The 25,951-nt window shown below is 42.8% G+C and overlaps 1 protein-coding gene across 1 annotated transcript in view; it reads left to right on the top strand.

Annotated features, from left to right (window-relative positions):
* The window catches only part of POLA2 (DNA polymerase alpha 2, accessory subunit), a 73,244-nt gene extending 49,948 nt beyond the window's left edge, over positions 1-23,296 (top strand). Inside the window, exons 11-19 of the mRNA XM_075837181.1 lie at positions 3,982-4,024; positions 14,995-15,119; positions 15,203-15,241; positions 17,063-17,136; positions 17,809-17,917; positions 19,874-19,980; positions 21,101-21,163; positions 21,995-22,121; positions 22,713-23,296. Of these exons, the coding sequence (XP_075693296.1) occupies positions 3,982-4,024; positions 14,995-15,119; positions 15,203-15,241; positions 17,063-17,136; positions 17,809-17,917; positions 19,874-19,980; positions 21,101-21,163; positions 21,995-22,121; positions 22,713-22,862 (837 nt within the window). The 3' untranslated portion in view covers positions 22,863-23,296. The remainder of the gene's footprint in view (positions 1-3,981; positions 4,025-14,994; positions 15,120-15,202; positions 15,242-17,062; positions 17,137-17,808; positions 17,918-19,873; positions 19,981-21,100; positions 21,164-21,994; positions 22,122-22,712) is intronic.
* The last annotated feature ends 2,655 nt before the right edge of the window (positions 23,297-25,951 follow it).

The raw sequence follows: 25,951 nt of genomic DNA, 5'->3' as shown, positions 1-25,951 counted from the left end.
TCTGGTCGACGGAGTCATCCCTACAGATCAATTGTCTGGAACTAAGGGCAATCTTCCTACACACCTCGCAATTAACCCTCCTTCTCCAAGCCCACCCGGATCAGGTCAGGATTCAGATTGACGACTCCAACGCGGTTGCCTATCTGAGCCACCAGGAGTTAATCAGCTCTGTGACAGTCCTTTTGGATTCTCCCTTGGTCAGAGGGTCATGTACCAGGAGTGGAAAACTCGGCCACAGATTTAGTCAGTTATTAAAGACTGGACCCAGGTGAGTGGTCACTTCACCCAGACTTATTCCATCTCCTTTGCAAGTAGTGGGGCACACTGGACATGGATCACTTCATATTAAATCTCAACCACAAGGTTCCAACTTACGTGGCTGGGGCAAGGGATCTCGGGGCCATTGCGGTCAACGCCTTGGTCACTCTGTGAGACGAGTCCTCCTTACTGTATCTTTACCCTCCTTTTTACTCTTGCCCAGAGTGCTCAAGAGAGAAGGCATTCCCACAATCCTAGCGGTGCCTTTCTGGCCTTGACAGGCCTGGTATGCCGACCTAGTCTACCTGCTAGTGGACGCACCTTCGCGTCTTCTAAATCTACCTTTTTTTTTTCCATGGTCTGCTATTCCACCCCACTTTACATCAGATGCATCTAATGGCTTGGCTGTTGTAGCCGAGGTCCCTCTGAGGGTCATCTCGACGATGTTGAATGCCAGGAAGCTTCAATCAGCCAAGGTGCACCACCGTATCTGGAAGTCTTAGGGTATGTTCTCACGGCTTATTTTCGGCCATTTTTCAGGCCGACGGGCCATTTTGAAAAACGGCCGCATACAAAAAGCACCAGTGAGAAAGTGCATGTCTTTTCTTGAGCCGTTTTTTGAGCCGTTTTTCTTTGACGCTATAGAAAAACAGCTCCAAAAATGGCTGTGAAAAACGCGAGTTGCTAAAAAAAAACGTCTGAAAGTTAGGAGCTGTTTTCCCTTGAAAACAGCTCTGTATTTTAAGATGTTTTTGATTGTATGTGCACATACCCTTATTTTTCCTCTAGTGAACAGGGTAGTTTCCATTCTATGGTATGTTACACACCTAGAATTCTGTCTTTCTGGCAATCAGGCCTTGATCTCAGACTTGGATTGCTTTAGCTTAAGGCCTTATTCACGGGAGCGTGTGCGTTTTGTGCGCGTTGCAGTTCGATGTGGCATCAGTAAATGGTGCGTGGCTGCGTGATTTTCACGCATATGCCATGCTTATGACACGCGGTTTTGAAGTTTAGAAAAAGGTTTTGGCTTTATCCATTCTTTTTCAAATAAAAAAAAATAACTTTACCTTGAAAAACTTGATGTTAACAATAGATACTTTTCTAACTATAGATTCCCTTTAAAGGGAATCTGCCACAAGACAGACAAGCGATGAATGGCCCTTTTAACTCTGTACATCGGTTCATTATGTTCATGCAGAACGGAAATTGGGTGAATGAGGTGAAAAGATATGTCCATATTTATTTCTAGAAGTATAAAATAATAACATTGTATAAGTTCTCCTGTAACTGATTTTTCATGTGATTGTCTTTTAGGGAGTCTCACTACTGCCATTGTCAAATGACAAAAGTTTTCAGTTAAAAAGGTTTATCTTTGCGCTAAACAACAATGTTCCTTCCCTTATGTGAATCACCTTAGCACTGTTTATTGCTTTCACTGTGAGCTTGAGTTGCAGTAACAAATTGTGACCTCCCACTAGTTTCAGTATATGCTAGAAAATAAATTTATATGGTTTGTTTAAAGGGTTATTCTTATCTCATAAATTGCTGGTATATTGCTAGGATTTTTGATCTGATCCTAAAAATAAAGTGATAAAATAAGTGCTATGACCAGGGGTGCACCTAGCCCTTCTGCTGCCTCAGGCGAACTGTGAAACTGCACCCCTGCACACCCTATAGTTTAATAGAGGACAGATAGCAAAGAAAAAAAAACAATATAATTTTTATGTTCACATGTTATGGAAATCTGTGACATACCTATCTACCCAGGGGCGTAACTAGGAAAGACTGGGCCCCATAGCAAACTTTTGATTGGGGCCCCCCTCCCCTGGGTATCACACAACCCCCCCTTGTAGATAGTGACTCCCTGTAGATTACGCCATACAGCCCCCCCCTGTAGATAACGCCATACAGCCCCCAACACCCCCCCCCCCCCCCAAAAAAAAACTGCCCATAGTTTGTACCACAAAAGAGATGTATCCACAGGATAGGGGATACATGTGTGATCGCTGGCAGCGATGAGAACGGGGGACCGAAAGTCCCCCGAAGTTCTCCATGACAAACCTCGGACTTCCGGAGTCTGCCCAGTTCAGTAAACATGAAAGGAGCGCTGGTCACGCATGCGCACAGGCACGAACGGTGCACAATTAATTTCTATAGAGCTGCCGACAGACCCCGGAAGTCCGAGGTTTGTCATGGAGAACGTCAGGGGACTTTCGGTCCACCGTTCTCCTTTATCGCTGCCAGCGATCACGCATGTATCCCCTATCATGCGGATAGGGGATGCATGTCTTTTGTAGGAACAAACCCTTCAGTGGCGTCGCGCTTTAGCAGCCATAGCGGCTGTTAGCGGAGCCTTCGGCCATGTGGGGGGGGACCATGCCGGCGGGCGACGCGAGCCCCCTCATGCTGCAGGACCCGTAGCAGCCGCTACGCCTACTACCGCGGTAGTTACGCCACTGTATCTACCTGCACTCACTATATTACACTGATTTGTGCACATTCCGCATCATAGTCAAGAATATTCACTGTGTGCACTGGAAGAAGCACCGTAATGAATATGGTACCAGAACCAAGCTCTGAACATAAATACAGCCGCAGAACCATGTTCACTACCTATATACAGCAGCAGAACCAAGCTCTGAACATAAATATAGTCGCAGAACCATGTTCGCTACCTATATACAGCAGCAGAACCAAGCTCTGAACATAAATACAGCCGCAGAACCATGTTCACTACCTATATACAGCAGCAGAACCAAGCTCTGAACATAAATACAGCCGCAGAACCATGTTCACTACCTATATACAGCAGCAGAACCAAGCTCTGAACATAAATACAGCCGCAGAACCATGTTCACTACCTATATACAGCAGCAGAACCAAGCTCTGAACATAAATACAGCCGCAGAACCATGTTCACTACCTATATACAGCAGCAGAACCAAGCTCTGAACATAAATACAGCCGCAGAACCATGTTCACTACCTATATACAGCAGCAGAACCAAGCTCTGAACATAAATACAGCCGCAGAACCATGTTCACTACCTATATACAGCAGCAGAACCAAGCTCTGAACATAAATACAGCCGCAGAACCATGTTCACTACCTATATACAGCAGCAGAACCAAGCTCTGAACATAAATACAGCCGCAGAACCATGTTCACTACCTATATACAGCAGCAGAACCAAGCTCTGAACATAAATACAGCCGCAGAACCATGTTCACTACCTAGATACAGCAGCAGAACCAAGCTCTGAACATAAATACAGCCGCAGAACCATGTTCACTACCTATATACAGCAGCAGAACCAAGCTCTGAACATAAATACAGCCGCAGAACCATGTTCACTACCTATATACAGCAGCAGAACCAAGCTCTGAACATAAATACAGCCGCAGAACCATGTTCACTACCTATATACAGCAGCAGAACCAAGCTCTGAACATAAATACAGCCGCAGAACCATGTTCACTACCTATATACAGCAGCAGAACCAAGCTCTGAACATAAATACAGCCGCAGAACCATGTTCACTACCTATATACAGCAGCAGAACCAAGCTCTGAACATAAATACAGCCGCAGAACCATGTTCACTACCTAGATACAGCAGCAGAACCAAGCTCTGAACATAAATACAGCCGCAGAACCAAGCTCACTACCTATGTACATTGTAGAAGTTCTCTATAACTGATTTTTCATGTCATTTGTCTTTTAGGGAGTCCCACTACCTTTCTACCAACCAAACAGTGATTCTGAAGGTATGTGTGAAGGATTGTACGCCATAAAATTTGTAACTGCTCACATCTGTACCTGCCTTACAATGTAATTTTCCTACTTCAGATACACACTAGAGTTTTTCATAGGAAAATTAAATTACAGGCAGTCACTGATGAAAAAACGGCTTCTCTCCTGTAGGAACAGAGGATCCTTCTCCCCCCCCCCCCCCCCGACATCTGTTGAGAAGAGTCGGGAGGCCCCCATACACATAAGGTGGTTGGCCAATCCCGCCAAAATCGGTGGGTATTGCAGAGTTTCGTCAAAGGTGTATACGCACCCTTAGGCCTTTTTTGCACAGTTTTTTTGTCGCGGAAACCGTGGCAAAAAGCGGCCGAAATTGCCTTCCATTGATTTTAATGGGATATGGTGTGGAAAAAAACGCTCATGGGAAAAGGAGCGACATGCCCATATTGAGCTGTTTTCCGCCTCAAAAACCCCATTGAATTCAATGGGAGACTGAAAAAACTGCCATGAATGACTGTGGCATTCTTTGACGCGTTTTATGGCAAAAAAACGCTCCCAGTTTTTTCCTTTGCCTGTTGAAGAAATAGGTAGAAAATACGCTGCAAAAAAGCGCAACAAAATTCACAGCAGAAAACGCCTGTGGTGCAAAACCCCTTCCAAAAAACCGGAGCTGATTTTTACAGGCAGAATTTCCTGCCTGCAAAAAACTGTGAACAGGGCCTTACCTCGAGTTCTTCTGATGGAAAATTGCATTGTGGTATAAACGGTGCAATAAAAAGTTAAAAGGAATGTAAGTTTTAAGTAAGTTACTTCTATTATATTTTTAACAAATTTTTTTTTTCTTCCACATGGTGGAAAGCATTAAAAGCTAAATAATAATTTGACAGGTTTTCCTATGTTGGCCACCAGAGGGAGCACTTGCCAGAATTACAGCAAGGTGAATAGGGCAAAGCAACCTGACACTGCTGCCGTAAATGTGGGGGGGAATCTCACCCCCCCCCCCCCCTGCCTATTTTTGGCTACAAATTTCTAAGCATTGTCCAGCTGCTATTTTAGGAGTGATTGTACAAATGGCCGCTGGCAGAAGCTATAGGGCACACGCTAAGGCTATGTTCACACGCTTACTAAAAAATAAGTCTGAAAATACGGAACTGTTTTCAAGGGAAAACAGCTCCTGATTTTCAGCCGTTTTTTAATCCAACTCGCGTTTTTTACGGCCGTTTTTGTAACTGTTTTTCTATAGTCAATGAAAAACTGCTCCAAAAACATCCCAAGAAGTGACATGCACTTCTTTTTCGCGGGCGTCTTCTTATGTGCCGTTTTTTTGAAAATTAGGTGTAAAAAAAAAGCCCCTCGGAACAGAAATGCTTCCGATTTTTCGGGACGTGGAGTTGCTAGTCGGGAGAGATGGGGGGTCCCCACTCCATCCACACAGTCCTGGTCTTGGGCTGTCTAGCTATTAATCAGGGGTCAGGTGTGATAGCCCTTTAAAAAGACTGCAGTTCAGTCACACTCTCAGCCTTGGGAGAGGAGCTTGTTAGAGCAAACTGACTGCATTCATAACAGGTTGTATGGCCTGCGTGGTTTATGGTGCCAGGCATTAGGCCTGCACTGTGTTAGTTAGGATACCTACTGTATAGTTCGTGCCGGACAGGCATAGAGTTTTCTTTTTTATTTCATGTACAACCTGTAAATAAAACTAGCTGAGGCCAGTAGTATCACATCTTTGCTGTGCGGACTGAAATTTAAAAGAGAACAAACAAAAGAAAACTATGCCTGTCCGGCACTAACTATACAGTAGGTATCCTAACTAACACAGTGCAGGCCTAATGCCTGGCACCATAAACCACGCAGGCCATACAACCTGTTATGAATGCAGTCAGTTTGCTCTAACAAGCTCCTCTCCCAAGGCTGAGAGTGTGACTGAACTGCAGTCTTTTTAAAGGGCTATCACACCTGACCCCTGATTAATAGCTAGACAGCCCAAGACCAGGACTGTGTGGATGGAGTGGGGACCCCCCATCTCTCCCGACTCCAACAACCAGGCCCTTTTCCAGGTTTTAGATAAAACCTATTGCAGAGGGAGAACCACATTCTCTGCTGAATTTATTCCCTGGTTGTTTTCAGATAGCAGAAGACAGAAATCTTGGGGAAATATAGACCCCATCCACAACCTCTCCACATGGTTTGTCACAACGGCTATGAAAAATCAGCGGTGCCCGTGCATACTCTGCTGCACAAAAATAGGAACACACGGCGCTCTGAGTGACAGAGGGGGGCAGACAGAGACGCACACACACACACCTTACCTGCAGTGCGGATGGTCTTCATAATGGCGCCAACTTTCCTCCTACAAACCAGCTTCTATGCTGGGTCGCTCTGAACTGTGCTTTCGCAGTACAGAGCCAAATGGCAGATGCAATGGTCGGGAGCCATTCATTGTGTCCTATGTACTGTGCTGCCGTATTCCTTCTGTGTATGTGTCGATAAGAGACACATACACAGATTAAATAAAACATGGCAGCCCCAAGTACAGTAAGAAAGTGTTAATAAAAAAAAACATTGTGTGTGTGAAAAAATAAATAAAATCCATATAATATTTTATTAAATAAAAACACAAATGAATAAAAAAAAAAAAAAAATCATGACACTGTCCCTTTAAAGCTTGCCTATCCTCCAGTATTCATTACAGGCGGTGTGAGATATAATACAGGCATCATATCCTTAGGCTAAACCACCAAAGAAATGACACAAAGAGAATAAGAGGAGCTAACAATAGGTGGCAATCCTGATCAAAGCTCCGCAGGTGAGAGACTTGTATTGTGTGAGCACAGAGCAGGTGAAATAGAGAGGAAATGCTCTGTCAATTCTGCCACAACATAACATAACATTTTTGTCTCCTGCCTCAACTAAAAAGGTTCAATCAGGAGGATTCACTGCAAGGATTTCATGGCTAAGGCCCCAATCACACCACCATATTTTTTTCCCTCCCGTAAATATTGGCTGTAAATACGGGTCCTTTGTCACACGTTTTTAACCCGTATTTACGGACCCGTAAAAAATAAGGGGGGCTGGAAATGTCACAATGTCCAAACCCCTTAAAAGGGTCACGTGATCGCTCAGACGCCATTTTTTTCTACTTCTCTTGATTCAAAAATTTAAATCCCCTGACGTCGCATAGAAACGCTCCCGTAATTACGGGTGCACACACACGTAGCCACCCCTAATTACGGGAGACCCATAGACTTCTAATTACAGCCTGAAATAGGACATGTTCTATATTTTTCAACGGGAAGGTACCCGTGGCCAATAGAAGTCTATGGGACCGTAATTACGGACGTTTTTACGGTCGTGTGCATGGGGCCTAAGGGAGTCAACAATTTGCACAGAGAGGGTTAGAATATCCATGTTTTAGATGTACAGTTAAATCGGAGCTGGGAAAGCGTTCACGGGCTGAGCTCCCTCTATATTCAGGGGGTGTATGTTACAGCTACCGCCTCACTGCAATGGCCGGGATCGGAGACAACTCAGATCCTGGACATTCAACCACTTAGATGCCACAGGAAATAGTGACCGTATCCTCTAAGCTGTTGGAAAGAGGCCCACTGTCTCCCCCTCCCCACACGATCACGGGGTGCTGATGGTTATCATGGCAGGTGAAAAACTGTTAAAAAAATAATAATGTGTAATGATGTAATAACAAAACTATTAAAACACTTTTCTCATTTTCCCCTAAAGTAATGTAGAAAATATAAAAAGTAAACTCCATTCGTGTTGACACGTCCGTAAAAGTCTAAACTATTAAAATATCTTTTTTTTTATTTTTTATTTTTTAACACACCAAATGAATACTGTAGGAAAAAAATATTCACAATGCCAGAACTGCTTTATTTTAGTCACATAAATTCCCCAAAAAATTGGAATCGGAACCGATCAAAGAGTTGAATGTATCCCAAAATGGTACCAATAGAAAAAAAATACAGTTCGCCTCACCAAAAAACAAGTTTTCATACAGCTCAATCGATGGAAAAATAAAAAAAGTTAGGGCTCTCAGAATAGGGCAGCACAATTTTATTTATGTTTTTCAAATATAGTCTTTTTTCTTTGCAAAAGTTTATAAATAAACTATATAAATTTTGGTATCACTGTAATCGTACTGACCCGCAGAATAAGAGTATGTTCACACGCAGAGTCAAAAATGTCTCAAAATACGGAGCTGTTTTTTGTGCCACTCGTGATTTTCGCTGCGTTTTCTATGGCCCTTTTTTTAGCTTTTTTCAATAGTCTATGGAAAACCGCTCCAAAAACATCCCAAAAAGTGTCCTGCACTTCTTTTTTGCAGCCGTTTTTTACGCCTAAAAAAAATGCTCCGTCGGAACAGAACGCCGTTTTCCCATTGAAATCAATGGGCAGATGTTTGGAGGTGTTCTGCTTCAGATTTTTCGCGCGTTTACGGGCCGAAAAACAACTGAAAATAGGTCGTGTGAACATACCCTAAGGCTGTCTTCACACTGAGTTTTTTGCAGGAGGAAAATTCCTCCTGCAAAAACTGCTCCAGTAGGTTTTTGCACAGTGGTTTGACAAAAACTCGTCAAAACACTCGTCGAGCTTTTTTCTTCCTCTTTCTGACTCATTGAAATGGGGTTTTGGAGGCGGAAACAGCCTCAAGATGGGTCATGTTGCTTCTTTTTACCACGACAAGTTTTTTTTACTCGTCGAAAAAAAACTCGTCTGCATCCCATTGAAATCAAAGGGAGGCATTTTCGGACGGTTTTTGAGGAGTTTTTTGGCGCGGTTTCTGCCCGAAAAAACTCGTCAAAAAACTCAGTGTGAACAGGGCCTAGGTAACATGTCGTTTTTACTGCAACAAAATCCAAAAAATAATGGGCGAATCACAGCTCCACCCTACAAAGAATTTTGTCTTCTGTTTCCCAGTACGTTTTACATGGTACTTTAAATGGTGACATTCAAAATGACAACTCGTTTTTTGCAAAAAACAAGTCCTGTTACAGCTATGTCAGCAGCAGCACCAAGGGGATAATAAAGTGACATGTAACAGTGGTTTTCAGAAAACGAACATTTGCATATTTAACCCGTTTTGTTTCCAGAAGCCACAATCCTGTAGTCAGCTGGAGTAATGGGATTAACACTAGAAGTGAAAGGAAGCGAATTATGCAAATCTATACGAGTACTCAAAAAAGCAGACGGGTTCTGAGACGTGGCACTCACCAATGTGATATCTGTTGGCAGATCAAGTCGGTTTTAGCACTAGTAAACTGTGTGCAAATGTTGGAAGAAACTTCTATCTGGGAAGTTGGATTTCAACATGCCTAATCCTTTGTTCTGCCGGGAGATAAGACACTGTCGGAATTGTCTGGCAAAGTTATTTATTTCCCTCTCCCCATTGAAAAAATGGGGTTGAACGTGCATATACATTTTTATAGGGTAGCTGGGAAAAAACCCTTGTCAGACGTTCTGCTAACCTGTATCTTTTGTGTATGGCCGACTTTAGGATATGCCATTGATCTGGTGTAGGTCTTCTGGGACTTGCACAAATCATGAGAATGAACAGTCTGCAGTGCTCCGTTGTGAAAAGGTCTATTTAGCCTATTCCCCCAAAGGGGTTGGCACCCAGCTTTCCCAGAGTCCTAAATGGCAAAATAAGGGAAAATATTTCAATGCATAAAGAGGTATTTCTAGTAACTAGGTAGAAGAGGACATCTGAAGGACTTATTTGTATGGTCCCATCTATAGTATTTACAGATGAGACTTACATTTTATGAAGAAATGTCCTTAACTGGCAACTACACACAAATGGGAGATTGATGCATTGGTTCGTCTTTGTTGGGTGTATAATGTACCCCAGGATATAGATCACATTAGGGGGCTTGGAGCCCACAGGTATGACAAGAACAGATTAGATATTACAAGGGCTATTAAGTTAGCTGCAGGAAAGCGAAGCTCCAGGCAACAAGCCGTTTCCCGATAATTGGGATATTCTGACCCGCTGGTCGCTGCTTGTGCCTGCGAGTCAAACACCTGGTGTGGTAGAGTTTCACTGGGGATCCCGTCAAGAACCAGCTTGTGAGTGTTTTGAAGTATACTTGCCGTTCTGGTAACAGGTTAAAATGTATGTGATTTCACGTGGAGTCTCAAGCTTGATAGTAAATTTCTGGTATTCTGCCTTTTAGCCCTTCCATCAATAGACAAATTACACTGGAGTTAAAAGTGGCCATAGATAAACCCCCTCCAATAGGACCAATGTCCAAATATTTTTTCATTATTAAAATGATTATCATTTCCCATGCAATTATTCATGAATCCTAAAAAACACACTAACAAATCATTTTTCTTCTGCACGCACTGCATATTTAAAGAGGACCTGCCAGCTCTCCTGACATGTCTAAGTAAATACTTGCATTCTTCATAAAGTAGCAATTTTGGAGCATCTTTTCTTAGAACTTGTGTTGTGCTGTTCCTCAGTTATTCCTCTTGGGAATGAATGAAAAGAATGACAACTGGGTGTGATCAATAGGGCGTGTTCCTATAAACTGACACTGTTCAATCAGGGCTGACCGTGTCAGACTGTGTAGAGAAACACTCTATTGACAAGGTGTATGGTAATGCCTGTTTGTCAATTTTATTTATACATTTCCAGGAGGAATAACTGATTAACAGCACAATGCAAAGTTCCAAAAAAATGATATTGTATAATAGGTTTTTTTGTTATATGGGGAATACAAGTATTTTGTAAAACAGGCAAGCGAACAGGTCCACAGTCGGCCACTGCTAAGCAATACAAGATTCTGCCTTCTAGTGACGGCAACATCTCCACGCTGTTGTAGAGATTTGTCGTGACCACTCATATCGACTAGACATGAAAGTAGCGTGTAGTCATATGTGCCAGGAAGAGGAAGGTGGCGGGCGGAACTCATTGCTGAACTGTGGATAGCCGCGGGATCTCCTATATCAATATAACCGTAACTTAGAGGAGAGGCCATACTAAAACTTTGGTTTAGCACAATTTTATACAAACAAGGGCTATCGCTGCCATAAGAAATGGGAACTAAAGCGCAGATGTGAACAGAGCTGGACTCCGATGTTACTGTACAGTGACATGTATTTTCTCCAGCATTGATAACAAAGTTTTACTAAATGAATTACACTGTATAGACTGACTCAAGGAACGATAAGTTGCTTGAGCCCGTCTATAAGGTCAATGTAATTACAATGGGAAACCTAATCACTAAATTAGATACTTTTACTAGAGCTTTGTGGTTGTGTATCAAAGATGGAACAAACGTCTACAATCTGGTGAAAGAGGTGAGAACACAAAGCGTAGAAGAATACATTAGGTTAAATGACTTTTTACTAATGTTTGTTACTATATTAATCAGACAGTGAAACCTATTGTTCATGTCTGGTAAATGGGGAGAATCGTCACACTACAATGGTCCCATGGTAACTTTCCATGTTCGCATTCTTGATTAAATCCAACACTAGACAGAACATAATTGACCTAATTTATTAAATCTATCTTAGGGCTTATTCAGACGAACGGGATATACGTCCGTGCAACGCGCGTGATTTTCACGCGCCTCGCACGGACCTATATTAGTCTATGGGGCCGTGCAGACAGTCCGTGATTTTTACGCAGCGTGAGTCCGCTGCGTAAAACTCACGACATGTCCGTTCTTTGTGCGTTTTTCGCGCATCACACACCCATTGAAGTCAATGGGTGCGTGAAAATCATGCGCAGCACACGGAAGCACTTCCGTGGGACGCGCGTGATTCACGCAACAGCAGTAAAACTATGAATGTAAACCGAAAAGCACCACGTGCTTTTCTGTTTACAAACATCCAAATGGAGTGTCATAATGATGGCGGATGCATGAAAAGCACGCAGCCGCGCATCATATGGTGATGACACACGGAGCTGTTAAGTGCCTTTTGCGCACCTAAAACGCCGCTTTTTTTGCGTGCGCAAAACACACACGCTCGTGTGAATCCGGCGTAAGTCCCAGTTCACACGGCATATGTTTAAGACCGAAAATACAAGGCTGAGAAAACAGCCCCTGAATCCAGGCATTTTTGGAGCGTTTTTTCAGTGTTTTTGATTTGCAAGCATTTTTAAGACATATTTTCAAAGCTTTTTTTGTAGTGTCAATGGAAAATCTGCTTGTAAAACGTTTCCAGAAGTGACATGTTACTACTTTTTTTTAGGGAGCGTATTTTTACGAGGCGTTTTTTAATTTGGCCTAAAATTTTGCCTCATATGAACTATTCAGTGTATTTTCCATTTAAATCAATGGGAAGCGGTTTGCAGGCATATTTTAAGTGTATTTCGGAGGGTAATGCGTGCATTTTATGCTCTGAATTACGGCTAAAAATAAGCCGTGTAAACCTACCCTTACAGTAAAAAATTAACTTGTCCAAAGCGGCATATCACAGTGTAGCTTTCATTTTTGCAGAACCCTTTATGAAATAAAATCTGAGCTCTGATTGGTTGCTATGAACTACCAGGCCAGTTTTTGTGTTTTAATTCATAATGTCTCTTGTCGTTTTTATTGATCAGTATAGATCGAGAGGTAATATAGAGACATGACACTGGGAGTCTCTCTTTTTGGTGGTTTTTGAATCCCTGACACATGCATTGCTCACTCAGGTCCTGCTAGGGCATTATCACTGGCGAGCAGTACACCAGTATGTGATTTGATTTTGCATGTTTTCCTCAATGCTGCACGCAACGTTCGAGGAATAAAGCACAGTTGCTGAGCTATTATTGGTCTTACTCTTTCGTACAGAAAAGGGGCAAAGTGTAACTACTGCTTGTACATAGATTCCAGTGGAGCTGGTTACATGATGCAGAGTTGTAGCGTCCTAAAAGAAGGCTGTGCAAGTAGACTTCTGGTCCCCCGGCAGCGATGTGACAATCTCCTAATCCGTGTGACGGGGGACTGGAATGTATATTAGAGAATGTACTCGCATACTGCAGTCATTACGCTGCTAATAATTTTTGGTCCCCACATAGCCCCTTTAATGTAGTAGCCGGTAGTCTAAATATTATATTTGTTTCCAGTACAGATCTGCATAATAATAAGAAATCTTTGCCTTCATGCACATGACCGTGTTGCGGATCTGTGTGGTATGGATCCGTAATATGGTGCCCATAGTCTGCTTGGAGCCCATACTGTACCTCAGTTTTCCATATGAATCCTTGAGGGGATAAAAAAAAGAATGTGGCATGCATCACCGGTCATATTATGGTGGTATTGTTCTCCAGGGGCACTGCCATGTAAAGGCACCACACTCCAGCATACAATGTGTGTGCTACCAACCCATATACACACACGGGCCAATTATCTGGCAAACGCTAGTTCACAGAACGCTCATTCCCAATAATTGTCCTGTGTAAACAGAGCAGCGATCAGCGAAGAATGAGCAAACGCTAGTTCATCTCTTGATCGTATCGTTTTAAATGCTCAAAAATATTATCGTTGTCGGCAGCACGATAATATTTGTAAACCGGGAGTCGCGCTGCCGACACGATAGAAATGTATGGGGATGTGCGATCATAGTAATGAGTGCTCGTCCCCATACCAGCTGCTAGTGAAAGGAGCAAACGAGCGCCGATCAACAAGCTGTCTGATTGATCGGCACTCGTTGCACCGGCCTATTGTCGCCCGGCGTAAAAGGTCTTTTAGCCAAGCTAACTAATGATGAGACTCCTCCAGTTCAGCAAAAGTAGCATATTGTCTGTCAGCTTGTTATTGGAGGCTGCCTCCCTGGAGGCTCTCAACCTGTACAGATCATTTTTACTTTCTATGATAATCCAGCACACTCTGCCTGGGTTAAGGGGTTGAAGATTTTATTGGAAAGTATAGAGTTTTTTTGGGCTTGGTGGTCGTGGGATCCTCCTATAGAACTTATGGAATTTCATATTACTTGGTACTCTATGGCTGCTTTCAGGTTTGGGGTGGGGATTTGTCTAGGTGTGTGCCGTTATAAGGCAATTGACGGTTCAGACATTTGATAATTCTTCGAGGATGATCTGTCCTATATATTGTGGGTTGCAAAGATCCCTATGTATAGCCGATTGTAACATTTTGCACTATTATGTATTGCCATGGAATGTACCATTGCCATATAAGACTTTTGTATTTGGGGAAGGATTTGGGAGCGTGGGGAGGAATGTATGTTTTGTAATGTAATTTAAAATGCAAATAAAAAATTACTGAATATAAAAAAAAAAATGTATAAAGTTTTCTGTAATACTAAAGCATTAGGTGTCTGAATTGATCACTGGGACATTATAGCAGTTATCAACTTGACTAATGCATAACCTGTCCATTCAAGTGACTCATCAGTCACACACCTTATCCGGGGCCACTTTGTGTTGCCTCCCAGACTGGTGGATGACCGCTCTACCTGTGGAAGTGACCGAAAAGGTTGTGTCCAAAAGCTGATTGTTAAGCCCATACACATTACATCACAGTCTGCTTAACCTGCTGATCTCGGCGGGACCGGTCAACTAATGTATATGGAGTGTCCCGACTATTCCCCAAAAGCAGATATCGGGGGAGAGAAGAATCAGTCATGTTGGAGCTGGGAATAATAGATGCCACCGGATGAGAACTTGGCCGACAGCTGTCTAAATTGTGTGGCCATCTTTTAACTTCAGTGCCTCTTGTGGATAAATTGTCATTCTAGAGTGCTGTCTACCTGTATGGTATTGTTTTCCCTATAAGCCAGCAGGATTGTTTCACTTGTGTACCTGAACATAATTTACACTACAAATACTGGATGGTAGTCTCAAATTGGAAATAATATTATTCATTAAATTGTTCAGGTTGCAAACATAATGTAGCTGGTATGTTTGTAGGTGGTTTTAGACAATGTAACAGTCGATGCCCTCCTTAGAGATGTCCCAGATATTGTGCCCCCCTCGACAATCCTCTTCTATATAATCTTTTTGTCTTCTCTGCAGACTGCCCCCAGCAGATGATAATTGCAGCCTGTGGACCATTCACCACATCGGACACCATCACTTATGATGCCCTAAAGGACCTGGTGGATGTTATTAATAGAGACTGTCCAGATGTCTGCATTCTGGTTAGATCAAAGAACTGGCAATTACATTACATATAAACCTATGTGTATGTGACGTCTTACACGCTTTCTGTATGTCTTTTCAGCTTGGTCCCTTTTTGGATTCGAAGCATGAGCAGGTTGAGGTAAAATCTTTACTATTACTAATAGTATTACTAGCGTTATTTGTAGCATTATGCAAACAATATACTAATTCAGTATGGAAGTTTAAAGAGGCTCTGTCACCAGATTTTGCAGCCCCTATCTGCTACTGCAGCAGATCGGCGCTGCAATGTAGATTACAGTAACGTTTTTATTTTTTAAAAACGAGCATTTTTGGCCAAGTTATGACCATTTTTGTATTTATGCAAATGAGGCTTGCAAAAGTACAACTGGGCGTGTTGAAAAGTAAAAGTACAACTGGGCGTGTATTATGTGCGTACATCGGGGCGTGTTTACTACTTTTACTAGCTGGGTGTTGTGTATAGAAGTGTCATCCACTTCTCTTCACAACGCCCAGCTTCTGGCAGTGCAGCACTGTGACGTCACTCACAGGTCCTGCATCGTGTCGGCACCAGAGGCTACACTTGATTCTGCAGCAGCATCAGCATTTGCAGGTAAGTAGCTACATCGACTTACCTGCAAACGCCGATGCTGCTGCAGAATCATCTGTAGCCTCTGGTGCCGACACGATGCAGGACCTGTGAGTGACGTCACAGTGCTGCACTGCCAGAAGCTGGGCGTTGTGAAGAGAAGTGGATGACACTTCTATACACAACGCCCAGCTAGTAATAGTAGTAAACACGCCCCGATGTACGCACATAATACACGCCCAGTTGTACTTTTACTTTTCAACACGCCCAGTTGTACTTTTGCAAGCCTCATTTGCATAAATACGAAAATGGTCATAACTTGGCCAAAAATGCTCGTTTTTTAAAAATAAAAACGTTACTGTAATCTACATTGCAGCGCCGATCTGCTGCAATAGCAGATAGGGGTTGCAAAATCTGGTGACAGAGCCTCTTTAAAGACCTTGCGCCAAGACGCCTATTGGTAACAGGGTCACATGATATCAAATATAACGCTACTTCCAGTGGTCATTGGAGGATACGAGCTTGTGGCCACAGAGGGTGACTACATATTAAACCGTACATGCCTACATGGTGCCTAACAAATAAAATTGTTTCTGTGGGAAGGACATTTTGCTTGAGAAAGCAAATTGTGCTCCTCTCAGAAACCCCTTAAGTTTGATTTATGGCATGGATGGCTGCGGTGTCATCCGCGGGCCGTCCGCAAATCACGGACTGTGCACACAGTGATTTCAGTGAGTATAATAACATGTCCTATTTTTCTGCGGTCCGGGCTCCCAGCCAATGCACAGACCATGGAAACCACGGTCGTGTGCATGGGTCCATAGAAATGAATGGGTCTGCAAATGCGGATGAATTGCGGACGCAAAAACACGTTTGTGTGCATGAGGCCTAGAGCTTGGTCCTACAAAAAGCCGGTTTAGAACATTTTCTGCCAAATGGCGGTGACTTTTTGTGATCCGAACGAGTGTGACAGAAACTGACTGAAGCTGTGAAGTCGATCTGCTGTGTTTCTTTGTTGGATGCAGTCCTTGGAGAGCATCCCATTGATAGAAGGCAAGGCCACAGATCAAGGCAGAGATCGAATGATTTGTCATTTAACTTTATGGCATTAGCTTCCAAAACAACAACTTTTACAGACCAACCATAAATGACAAGTGGTTCAGATAAACGCCGTCAGAAAAGCCTAATGTATGGCCAGCGTTGGAGAACCTATAATAAAACCGTTTTTTTCTTTGTTATGTTGGTATCTGGAGCAGCTGACTTTTGAAACTTGTGGGGACTTGTAGGCTTATGAATAACAGAAAGGTCTGCATAGTCGAAATGTGAAAGCAGTTTATATAACTAAACAATTTTCCTTGATTTTTCTCTTTTTAGAACTTGCAGCTGACGGTGACATTTGAAGAGGTGTTTAAATCTTGCCTAAAAATGATAATTGAAGGCACACGGCTGTAAGTGATGCTAGAAACTACATACTGTGTGAATAAAGATGTTCTCAAATGGGTTGTCACGTCAGGGAACTCCTCTTTAGGCCCTGTTCACACTGAGGTTTTTTTGCCATGGAAACCGCGGCAAAAAATAGCCTAAATTGCCTCCCATTGTTCTCAATGGGAGGTGGAGGCATTTTTTCCCTGCTAGCAGAAAAAAATGCTTGCGGGACAAATAAGCGACATGCCCTATCTTGAGGCGTTTTCCACCTCAAAACCCCCATTGAAAACAATGGGAGACGGAAAGAGCGGACGATGCGTTTTATGTCAATATTCTGGGAACGGTTACATTGCCGGTTTCTTTTACTACACTGTTGATGGTTTTGTTACCGTAGTAAACACTGATATTTCACACACAAACTTATGATAAGTAATATAAGCCCATTTGTGGTCAACTTCAGGTCAAGATCACACACACCCAGTGTTTGGCTCAGCTTTTTTTTTTAGCGAAAGCCAGAAGTGGATCCAAATGGAAGCAAATGTATAAATAAAAGACTGATGCATCTCATTCTACTGTGGCCACTCCTGTGTTTGGCTCAAAAGTGTGTGTGTGTGTGTGTGTGTGTGTGTGTGTGTGTGTGTGTGTGTGTGTGTTAATCTCTTAATTTTTTTTTCATGCTTTATATTTTTGCCTAGATCTGGTTCCCATTTGGTTATTGTCCCCTCTGTCAGAGATGTTCACCATGATTCTGTCTACCCTCAGCCTCCTTTTAGCTGCTATGAGACTGCCAAAGAAGATAAGCAGGTAGTTCCTATAGTATTGTCTTAAAAATGTGTATGCCAACTAACATTTACAGAGCCCTGATGGTGCACAGTAAAGGGGGTTTTACACTGGACGATTATCAGGCGGACGAGCGTTCATAGAACGCTCGTTACTAATAATTGCCCAGCAATCAACAGATAATTATCAGCAGATGAACAAGCAAACACTCGATAATCTGCTGGTCGTATCGTTTTACAAAAGTTAAATATTAACATTGTCGACAGCTCCTCTCCCTAAACATGGAGACGCGCTGCCGACATGATGATAATGTATGGTGACGAGCGATCGGAGTAACGACCGCTCGTACCCATCCATAGCTCCGCGTGACAGGAGCAAGCGAGTGCCAATCAACGATGTCTCGTTGTCCGGCGCTCGCTGCACTGGCCGCTTATCGGCCGTTGTAATAGGGCCTTAAAGAGGCTCTGTCACCAGATTATAAATGCTCTATCTCCTACATAATCTGATTGGCGCTGGAATGTAGATAACAGCAGTGGTTTTTATTTTGAAAAACGATCATTTTTGAGCAAGTTATGAGCTAGTTTAGATTTAGGCTAATGAGTTTCTCAATGGACAACTGGGCGTGTTTTTACTTTTTACCAACTGGGTGTTGTACAGAGGAGTGTATAAGGCTGACCAATCAGTGACCAATCAGTGTCCTGCACTTCTCATTGTTCCAGCCCAGCTTCTTTCACTGCACAATCTCACTGTGCTGTGGATCATGCTGGGCTGGAACAATGAGAAGTGCAGGACACTGATTGGTCACTGATTGGTCAGCCTTATACACTCCTCTGTACAACACCCAGTTGGTAAAAAGTAAAAACACGCCCAGTTGTCCATTGAGAAACTCATTAGCATAAATCTAAACTAGCTTGGTTTTGCGTCTGCAATTTATCTACAAAAATGCAGATGAATTGCGGCCCCGTTCATTTCTATGGGCCCATGCACACGACCGTGGTTTTCAAGGTCCGTGCATTGGTCGGGTCGATTTGAGGTCTGGGCACATTCATAATTGATGCAAATAATTTTATATCTCCATTCAGAAGAGATATCGGTCTGTATCTTCCCGTCAATATAAGATCCTTACCTGTTTGTTTTTTTTTTATATATATATGTCACAATCCTAGCAGCCATCATTTCTCTAGGAGGAAGTACTTCTGTTCCAAATTAAATAAAGAGGGCAACCGTGTGCATGAGGCCTTAATGGTACGCATTTAAAGGGTTTTTTATTCACCATGACAACCCACTCTGAAAAAGAGGCCAGCGTGACTATTAACCGATGACCATGTGTCCTGCTGCTGAAAGCCCAGCTCCAAATGTTTCGGAAAATATAGTATTACATGACTGCAATTCAATGGCTGTCATATAATACATGGATGGTCCGCAAGAGCAGAAGCCACTGATACTCCTCTCTGTGGACCACACTCCATGTGTCCTAATAGGGCATAATGACAGCGGTTATCCTGTTGGGACAACCCCTTTCATGTTTCATTTACACAATTGAGTGCTAATACCCAATAGATTCTGAGAAGGCAAAATGGTTTGGAACCACAGGAATGTTTTTGTGCAATATGACAACTGAGATGTATCATTTTAACCTGAAGAAGAAACCCACTCATTGGATGCATCTTTTTGCTATTTTCGAAGCTATTCTCTTACATGATGCTGTCATGGTCTTTGCAGCTGGTACATACGGAAGTGTGTGATTTTTAGATGCGTAAAGAGAAACCACAAGCAGATATATATGTACAAGTAATGTAGACTGAAAAGGATGTTATATCTGTGTCAAATGCAACATAAACTACTAACCTCAGATGGTGAGGAGTGAAACGGCAGGACTTCCTGACTATGGTTTTTAGCCTTCAGTTTTAGCTTTTGTTTATTTGGAAAGACAAAGGTTTATTTTATTAACCAGTTTATTTATTTATTTTGCTCCCCCAGAGAGTGCACTTTGTGGCAGATCCTTGTACCTTATCGGTCAATGGTGTAGCAGTGGGATTTACATCCACAGACTTGCTCTTTCACATGGGTGCAGAGGAGATCAGCAGGTACTCTTTCAACACACCACCTTGCTCGATAGCAGTCAGCCAAGTGATCAGTGCGCCTGACCAATATCGCCCCGAATTCCTCCATTAACATGCATGATATTTTAGTAGAAACGGGGATGCTTCTGGTGACCCGTCTCTGCGTTAAGCAAAAGATGTACCATAGACATTTGATTCAATGGCATTTTCTGACAAATCTAGTGTTTATGGGCAGCTGTTGACTGTGATATACTTAACTGCTATAATGCAGTGTGTTACAGTTGCATATATACTGGCAACTTAATACAAAGGATGATATCCATTAATAGATGAGGTAAAAATGGTGAAGGTTACCTCTAACAAGATGTTTTCAGGCAAATAGCCCCTTCTTTGCTTTTAAGGAAATCCACCTATAAATCCTGCATGCAGTAGAGCCATAGTGGAGCAGCAGGCGCTCTATGTGCATCCGAATGGTGCCTCTCTACTATTGCGGTGGAACATGGCGCGATGTTGATTTATACAGATTTTAACTTAAACTCTGTATGCCTCTATATGAAAATTGAGGCATATGGAGGTGCATTTAGGCCCCATATAAGTCGTTTTACAGCTCCTTGCAACTCCGAGGTTGTACAGAGACGTAATTTGGTCGTGTGCATGAGCCCTAAGTAAAATATTTTTTTATGGTCTGTGCCAATAACGGACATGTGAATGAGTAAGTGCCCTGCATCATTTTAGGTCTTGTGTACAAAGCTGCATTTCACCATTTTAGCCTCCCTCTTGATTAGGAATTAAGAAGTAGATGTTAAAGGGGTTATTGGGATTTTTAAAATTGATGGCCTATCAATGGGACAGTTGTACAATACCCTGCACAACCGCTACAAATGTAATGGCACGTGCAAAGTACGAACGAGTAGGAGAACCATGTAGAGAATAAAAAGGCTGCGGCGCTTGTATGTGCACCACGGCCCTTTAAAACAGCTGAAAGAGTCTGACCCCCACCGATCTAAAATAGATGGCCTATCCCAAGGATAGGCCATAGATTTCTAAAACCTGGATAACCCCTTTTTAATTGTCAATATGTTTTGTGTCTCTGGAATTTTTTTTATTACATTTTTTTTTCTTTTCTTATTTTTGATCATTACAGTGGTATTGCAGGAGCTCCAGACCGATTTAGCCGGATACTCAAACATATCCTGACTCAGCGGAGGTAAGTCAATTCCTGTTTTCCACTGCACCAAACTGCAATAAGTGATTACACCTTTAAATTGTGAACCTTTGTGCTAATTGAAAGAAGAGCAACCCCAAAGGTGGCCATACACATTAAACTAACGACTGCCAAACTCTGTGTTCGGCCATCTACTGTGTATTAGATGTTCGGTCGACATTTGTTCAGCAGCAGTCAAGTTCAACATGCCCCATCCTTTGTTCTCAAGGAATATTAGCGGGTGCCAGAGGTCTCTGGCAGTGGCTTATTCCCATCTCCCTATTAAGAACATATGCATGCTCGGCTGAACAGCAGGTCCATGTGTTATGGTGGGTTGGGCGGAATGGCTGTCTTGGCCGGCAGCTATTGAAAGTATGTGGCCACTATTGGATACATTGAGAAGCGGACAATGTGGGAAATGTATTAACTTTTTGATGCCAGTTTTCTGGCGTCAAAGTCGCACATGGCACAAAAGTTGCATAAAAATGTTACTTCTTGTTTCTGCCACTTTTAAGCCGAGCTTAGCGGAAGGGGGCGGGGCGGCATGCAGCCCGACAAATTTATCATTTACACCGTGGCTGCTGTAGCTTTCATTTTCTGGCGTACTGACGGCCATATATGTGCCTAATTTATTAAAAGATGTGCTCATCATAATAAACTAGGTGCATTTTACGTCACCTTTCTTTATATTAAGATTGGCGTATGAAACCGCAGTCTTAAACTCCCCCCAATGTATAGAATACCCCCTCCCCCAACTACAACATGATTTCATCTGAGTTTTGATGTGTCTGGATCGGAGTCTTCCTTACTACTAACAACGTTTCTGTTTTTCAGCTACTATCCTTTGTATCCACCACACGAGGAGATTAATATTGACTATGAAGCACACTATAACTATGCAATAATGCCAGCCACTCCCGATGTCTTTATCATACCATCAGAACTTCGTTTTTTTATCAAGGTTCGTTTCAGTGTTGAATGTTCACATTCTGTAGTTCTGTTCTTATTTTTCAAGTGAGACTTTAACTTTGGATTTAGGCTTTGCGCATTTCAAGGTTTTGGCCTACGTTTAAAGTATACCTGTGACATATGCCAAACAGTAGCATACATCCCCCATAGAGTCCCGTGTTAAAAAAAAATAGTGTATACTTCACGCGATGAAATTCATTATAAATAAATATTTAATAGGCTATTTTCATTTGGACCTTTCATTACACTTATGCCAGATTCACATGAACGATTGCAAACTCTGACGTGAAAAACTGAAGATTTCACGTCCGATGTTGTATTCGTGCGGGTCCCGTTTTCACGGCTCCTCCTAGACCAGTCTATCGAGGAATCCGTGAAAACGGAGGAAAATAGGACATGTTCTATTTTTCAACGGACCCTTCACATTGTCCGTTGAAACAACGGCCGCGTGAACGGCCCCATTGAAATACATGCGTTCGTGTGACGGTCGTTGTTTTAACAGCCGTCACACGGATGTTTAATACGGTCGTCTGAATTCAGCCTTATTCTCAACTTTCACAATCTTTGTCTCAATGTACCATAGGATATCTCAGGATGCATCTGCATTAATCCAGGCCGTCTAACAAAAGGAATGGTAGGAGGAACATACGCCCGCTTTTTGGTCAAGAGAGAGAACACTAGCACAGCTGAAAGGAAATCCCCTTGCATATCCGCTCAAGTTGTTAAAATTTAATGGAAAATACAGACTTTAAATTGCTTAAAGTGGACTGAGCTGGACAAATGAAACCAAGAATAAAACATGTGAACAGCCAAAAGAGAAGCACTGGATTGTGTGAGGTTCTCCGTCTGCCACTCATCACACCAGACAAGGTGACCACATGATCTTAACCGGAAAACGTGTGGGTCCTTATAAGAAATAAGACTACATTATAGTGTTAAATGCAAGAGATATGCCACATATTGGCCCAGAGCTAGACGGTACCACGCAGGAGCTCCCATGCTGTTTTCCACGCGTCATAGAGGAGATTGCCCATAGCGACAAACTACAAAAAGGAAAGATGGAATCCGGTTGCTATGGGATTTCCCTTTTTGCAGTAGTTTTGATAAATCTGAAATGTTGGGACCGCATGTATTAAAACTCATCCGGAGAAATGTCGGCCATAGGGACCAGAGCTTGTCTATTTTTCTAAATGGCACTAGGTTATTATTTCACTTTAGCCTCCGGACTCCCATAGATACTTTAAGGGTATGTTCACACGGAGTGTTTTCGGGCCGTAAACGTCCCGAAAAATGGCTGACAAAATCAGAAGCAGAACGCTTTCAAACATCTGCCCGTTGATTTCAATGGAAAAAACTGTGTTCTTTTCCGACGGGGTGTTTTTTACGCGGCCGTCTTTCAAAACGGCCACGTAAAAAAATTGGCCGGGAATGAAGTGCATGTCACTTCTTCAGCTATTTTTGGAGCCGTTTTTCATAGACTATAGAAAAACAGCTCCAAAAACGCGAGTGGCATAAAAAACGTCTGAAAATGAGTTTGTGTGTGCACATATCTTAAAGGGAATGTGTTGCCAGAAAAACATGTTTTTTTTTAAAAAATTAAACATTTAGTGTGTGGGTGATTAAACATTGTTCAAATTTTTTTTATTTTTTTCACGAGTCAGGAAATCGTCAGGAAATATTATAAATTAATTCTAATTTATAATACTACCCATTTTTGGTCACTAGATGGAGCTATTCCCAAAATTGCAGCATTGCAACATTGGGTTAAAAGCCCTCGCTCTAGTGAGCTCTCAGCATCCCCCCCTCCTTTATCCTGGCTAGTGCCGGGATAAACGAGGGGTTTGAACGGTGTAACCTCCTACACTGTGTGTCGCCATTTTTTGAGCTAACACACTGTAGTAGGTTTACATACAGTAGTAAACACACACAAACACGAACATACATTGAAATCTCTTACCTGCTCCTGCCGCCGCGGCTCCCTCCGGCCCGTCCGCTCCGTTTGCTGCCGCTGGTCCAAGTGCACAAATCCGGAAGCCGCGACCGGAAGTAGTAATATTACTGTCCGGCCGCGACTTCCGGTCCACAGGAAAATGGCGCCGGACGGCGCCAATTTCGAATTGGACTGTGTGGGAGCGGCGCATGCGCAGTTCCCACACAGACGCCGTACACTGAAGTCAATGGGACGGGAGCCGTTCGCAGTCCCTATGGGACTGTGGCTGCCGTATTCCATGTCTGTATGTGTCGTTAATCGACACAGACAGAAATGGAACAAAAAATGGCAGCCCCCATAGGGAAGAAAAAGTGTAAAAATAAGAAAAAGTAAAACACAAACACACAAATAAATATAAACGTTTTTAATAAAGCACTAACATCTTGAACATATGAAAATTTTTTTGGGTGATGACACTGTTCCTTTAAGGGGTATTCCCACAATAGACATTTATCCCCTATCCACTGGATAGGTTAAAAAGTGTCTGATTGCTGGGACCCCACCGATCACTAGAGTGAGGGTCCAGAACCCTTTGCTCCTCCTCCCTGTACATCCTCAGTATATGAATGTACAGTTGGAAGTCCATGAGCGTGGGGTGGAATTCGAAATGTCAGTCTAAAAAGAGAGTTGGAGTAAAATGCGACACATTTATTAGGAGCCAAACGCCTCTTAATAAATGTGTTGAATCTTTCAGCCAACTATACGCCGCGATTATGGCGCAACGACTGCAGCCATGTGCCATCCAATCAGCCATAAAATGAAGAGACGTACCTCACCGCTCCTCCTCATCTCCGCGTCCCCCCTGTGTGCGCTATATTATAGCTCTGTACAATGCAGAGGTTTTCCCAAGCTGTAAAATGCTCGTGTGCATGATGCCTCAGCTAGTTTTTCTCCAGAGCTTCCTCATCATCTGCCATCTCTTCGCCCTTCATACAAATGAAAGCCCAACTTCCCCCCTAATTTAAAAGTGTTTTCCCATTTTGGACATTTATGGCATATCCACAGGATATGCCATAAATGTCTGATAGGTGCGGGTCCCAGAGGCGGCACCTACATCTCTGTCTACCTTGCTCGGCTCCCGCTGTTTACCGGCCACTTCCTGATTAGGTGGACGGCCGTTAATGAAGCAGCCATGCTCGCTGATCTACGCTATTTTCGTAATTCCTATTCACTTCTATGGGAGTTATGAAAACAGCGTAGCTCAGCCATGGCCTATCCTTAGCCTAATGTGGCGTGGCAAGGTTGCGGCCCCTTTGTTCGGTTGCTTTGTGGTGGTCAAGGGTCTCCCAGAAAACTTCTTCAAAAACATCCACGTATTATTGAGTTAGAACAGCGGTAGATACCGGCTAAGAAGCTGCTGCAAACGTGACAATCCATAAAGTTGTGGTTCCAGTTGTCACTTTCTCTTCCATCACTGGTTGCTGCAACAGAAAAGAAAAAGGCAACTATCGGTGGGGAACTATTAGGGCTCATACAAACGACCGTTGTTTTCTTCAGTGTCCTATCTGTATGTTTTTGTAGATCGCATACTGAGCCATTTGCCTCTATGGGGCCATGCACATACCCTTCTTTTTTTTTTTAAATATATACTGATCCATGTGTCCATTCTGCAAACTATAGACCGTTCCTGTTGTCCATTTCTGCGGCTCATCTCACCCATTCCAGTGTATGGGCCTGAAAAAAACAGCACGCAGAAGCCACTCAGAGCCATACACTATCCTGCTGAAATCAGGTGCGGACACATTCTGTCTAATGTGTATGGGCTGCTTTAATAAACTTTGGCTATTGCTTTTTACTATTATGTTGCTAATTTAATCTTTAGGGTAGACCTG

Source organism: Rhinoderma darwinii, chromosome 9 (genome assembly GCF_050947455.1).
Source record: "Rhinoderma darwinii isolate aRhiDar2 chromosome 9, aRhiDar2.hap1, whole genome shotgun sequence".
Classification (NCBI taxonomy): domain Eukaryota; kingdom Metazoa; phylum Chordata; class Amphibia; order Anura; family Rhinodermatidae; genus Rhinoderma; species Rhinoderma darwinii.
This window is presented reverse-complemented; position numbering and strand designations above follow the sequence as displayed.